The sequence below is a fragment of the Cynoglossus semilaevis genome, chromosome 14 (assembly GCF_000523025.1).
Source record: "Cynoglossus semilaevis isolate Cse_v1.0 chromosome 14, Cse_v1.0, whole genome shotgun sequence".
Taxonomy (NCBI): domain Eukaryota; kingdom Metazoa; phylum Chordata; class Actinopteri; order Pleuronectiformes; family Cynoglossidae; genus Cynoglossus; species Cynoglossus semilaevis.
The window spans coordinates 1,945,587-1,949,329 of NC_024320.1; the positions used below are offsets into that span (position 1 = coordinate 1,945,587).

The 3,743-nt window shown below is 39.8% G+C and overlaps 1 protein-coding gene across 1 annotated transcript; it reads right to left on the reverse strand.

Moving 5' to 3' along the window:
* Window positions 1–1,634: 1,634 nt before the first annotated feature.
* LOC103389087 (growth arrest and DNA damage-inducible protein GADD45 gamma-like) lies at window positions 1,635–3,615 on the reverse strand. Its single transcript, XM_008324352.3, has 3 exons — window positions 2,890–3,615; window positions 2,582–2,792; window positions 1,635–2,300 (listed from the first exon to the last, which is right to left on the reverse strand). Exons 1-3 carry the CDS (start codon window positions 2,988–2,990, stop codon window positions 2,187–2,189), a joined length of 426 nt encoding a protein of 141 aa, XP_008322574.1. The 5' UTR covers window positions 2,991–3,615; the 3' UTR covers window positions 1,635–2,186.
* Window positions 3,616–3,743: the final 128 nt, after the last annotated feature.

A 3,743-nucleotide genomic window follows, 5' to 3' on the forward strand; every position in this document is an offset into this window, starting at 1 on the left:
TATTGAAAGGTCGAGCTGGTCAACGAAGCAGGTTGACCATAACGGGGTGAAGGTTGTTCAGTGACCTCCTGCCTCTGTATCAGTGTTTCTCAAATAGTGAAACGGGGCCCCCCCTGGTGGCGCGGTGAGGTGCCAGGGGGGTGTGAATGTGGCATGCTGGACATAAGTGTACCACTTGCTGTAATGCTTGAATGATAACAAGCCTCCAGTCACTAGGTGGCAGCAGCTCATACAGTGGTTTGTACAGATAAATATATACGTTATAAGGTTCTCAATAGGATTTCAATTTGTGGGGGTGTGGGTCGGGGCATAAAAACATTTCTGTCCCCAAGTGGGGCTATGACAGAAAATAAGAAATAGTGCCCTAAATGGTCTTAATGTCTTAAGACTAAGGGTTGACCAATAAAACAAGCATCATCCACATACCACGGTTTTAGGGTAGCAAATTACATTCTCTGCTGTGTTTTCTTCACGTCACATCATAATTTGATGTGGAGTTCACAAAAGTGATGGAGGAAAATGTCATATGGGTTTTGAGTGGTAAGCAGACTGTGGTTCAGGAGCTAAAGGTCAAAAGTTATCTTTATGCAGATGATGTGTTTTTTTTTTTTTTTTTTTTTGGTGAAGAAGACATTGTTCTTTCGGGTATTTGTTTAGCCTGAACTAAAGCATGTTATTCATAGCTTTGTCCGGTTTAAAAAATGGCAAAACGTTTTTTTTTTTTTGTTTTTTTTTACTCATTATCGTTAAATATTGATTATCTAGTCAAATTTATGTACATGACAAAAAGAAAATTCTGGTTTTCACAAAGACAAATTTTCGACAAAAAACAAATCAGTGAAAAAAATATGAATCAAATCATTTATTTTTTTTAGGTTTCCATTTAACACACTTTAAATGACAAAGAGAAAATCTTCAGATCGAAAATGTAGAATGTATTGTTTGTTTTCTACATTTTCTGGATGTGTGTTTATGCACAGTTTCCTAAATTCAGTGTTACCTTTCAAACGTATATAACATATTGTTTCAATTTAAAAGAGTCTTAATTTACTTTCCTTGTCTTTAAGCAAAATCTTAACATAGTTACATATTGTTTTAATATATTTTGTTATTTTTGAAACTGAATTTAAAAAGTTATTAAAGTAATTTTACAATTTAAAAAAAAACACATTGTCTACAATCATTATCAACATCTTATTCCCTACAATGATCTCTAAATCATGTTTAATAATTAACATGAGTTTTTTCTAATTTAAGTAATTAATTCTAATTCTGTTTTTTCTCATTGAAAAAGTTATTGTTGTATTTTAACTTAATTTTCTTATTACCTTTATTTGTCACATTCTGATGTAAACCTTTCAATATATTTCTTGAAAGTTTTTAAATAATTTTGTCAAACTTCCAATAATAAATAAAAGGTATTTTTAAATATTTTACTTATATTTTCAAATTTTATCTTATTAGTTTCAATTTTGCACGGTTTTCTTTTAATAATTTTTTCTTCTGTATTAAATTTCTTAAGTAAAACCTCAATTGGATTTTTTGATTTTTTTTTTCAACATTTCCAAGAATAAGTTTCTAAAGCGAAACTTTAGGGGAGTTTTTTTTTTCCTTTTTTTTTTTTTTTAATTGTTAAATTTCTAAAGTGAAACCTTTAGAGAATTAAGACAATTCTGGAAAGTGGAAAACATTAGCGCTGATGTGCAACTGTTGGTTCTGTTGCTCAGCCCAGGAGGACATCATTCAGAAAAGTCTCTTTCCAAAAGACGACCTCTTCCTCCGCACCGCTTCTTCTCCTACTGCGCGTGCGTCACGTTTGCGGCATCTGCTCTGAGAGGTTTTTTTTTCTCAAAACACCTCAGGACGCAGAACTCGCTTCTCCTTCCTCTCCAAACCTCATCCACACAAAGAATGAGGGTCGACGTGTGCCGCTCTCGTTTCATGCCTGACCTCATTCACAGAAAGAATGAGAGTCATCTTGGCATGGACAGGTACGAGAGTCGACGGTTCACGGGCCGGGGGCCCCTCTCTTTCCTTCAGCAGAGGGGGCCGGGGCCGGCGCTGTGCTGCCTGGACCAGAATCCTCCTCAGGAGTATCCAGGGATGAAGAGAAACAGGGTCACCCTGCAGGTCAGGATGAGTATTTCCAGACAAAAAGATTCACAAATGTTGAATCTCAGATCAGATCAACGACCGGGGAGGTTGATCTCAGGAAGCCAGTCGTTAAGACGACGGCTCTCCTCACAGAACAGGTGCAGTTTCTCCAGAGCAGGGTCCTCCCAAGAACCATCAACTGGGTTCTGTGCCAACAGAAGAAGAAAAGTATGGTTAGATTCTCTGGAAGCAGCACCACAGAATGTGTAAAAACATCAGTTCAGGCTGAATTAACACATAAAAAGAAAAACAAAATCAACAAATAAAAATAACTAAAAACTTGTAATGTAGTGGTCTTAAGTTTTAAAACAAATCGCTACAATGTCAAGACACTGATCCAGGTTTTCCTTTGATTCATTTAATAAAACTGACAGCAAGTGCTTTTTATCACGATGCTCTATAACACGACACATATCGCGATACATACCGTGATGAGGACGCAGTGAGCGTCTTCCAGTTGCTCGACTTTGTCTCCGCCGACAATCTCAGCCAGTCTCTGTGTGTCGCTGACGCGCACGATGCTGATGTCGTTGTCGAAGCAGAAGGACTGGATCAGTGTGAAGTGGATCTGCAGCGCGATGTCGCACTCAAACTCCTCGTCCGTGCCCAGGACGCAGAAGGACACGCTGTCTGGGTCTCTGTGGACAAACAAAGAGAAGATACTGTTAGCCGCCGGGTTGATATATTTTTTTTTCAAATATTGTTCAAGTAAAAGCTGAAGCGAAGTGAACGTACTCAGTCATGATTTTCGCGCTTTCGTAGACGCCAACAGTGAGCCTCTGCTCGCTCTGAGCCCACAGCAGAGTGTCCTGCAGGGCTTTGCCAGGAGACTGCATGGTACACAGAAAGGTGTCAACAGAGGAAGAACACGTAGTCAGAGTAGAAGTACAAAAAGGACTTTGTGCCGCTTCCTAGAATCTTCCAGGCTTTTATACTCCAGGGCCGGCACACGTCACTGCCTTATTGGCTGTTGGGTGAACAAAAGGTTCAAGCAGGCCTCCACCCTGAGGGACACGTGCCTTTACAAAGACTGGAAAAGTCAGGGGGCAGGTTTAAAGGAAGAAAGGCTCAGCTGTAGTTAAGTCTGACCTTTGAATGGGAGAGGGTCTCAAAAAACTGTTGTGCTACTGAGAATTTTTTTACCAAATGTTTTAAATCCTTACCAAAGTACTATCAGTAAAATGATAGGTTTAACCTCACAGTGCTACATGAGCTGCTAGTCCGCTTGACGGTCCACTGATGCTCTGCTGCTGATGGTCCGCTGATAGTCTGCTGATGGTCCACTGATGGTCCACTGATGGTCCGCTGATGGTTAACCGATGGTCTTCTGCTGCCTACTGTGGTTAATTGCTGTCACTAGGTTAATTCTCAGAAGAGTTTTTCTAAGTATAAAATGTACAAAATAATTTGAGTTTACTGACAGAGGCTGCAGTGGATCGATAACTCCAACCAGCGTCCAGCCAGAAAAACATACAAACATATGATGTTACTATAGCTTACAGAGATGGTGGGCAAGTTCGAATCCCGGTTAGGGCAGTTGGTACCTTCCAGTGGACTCACCACCCGCAGGAAGGTTCAGGGGGGTTGGT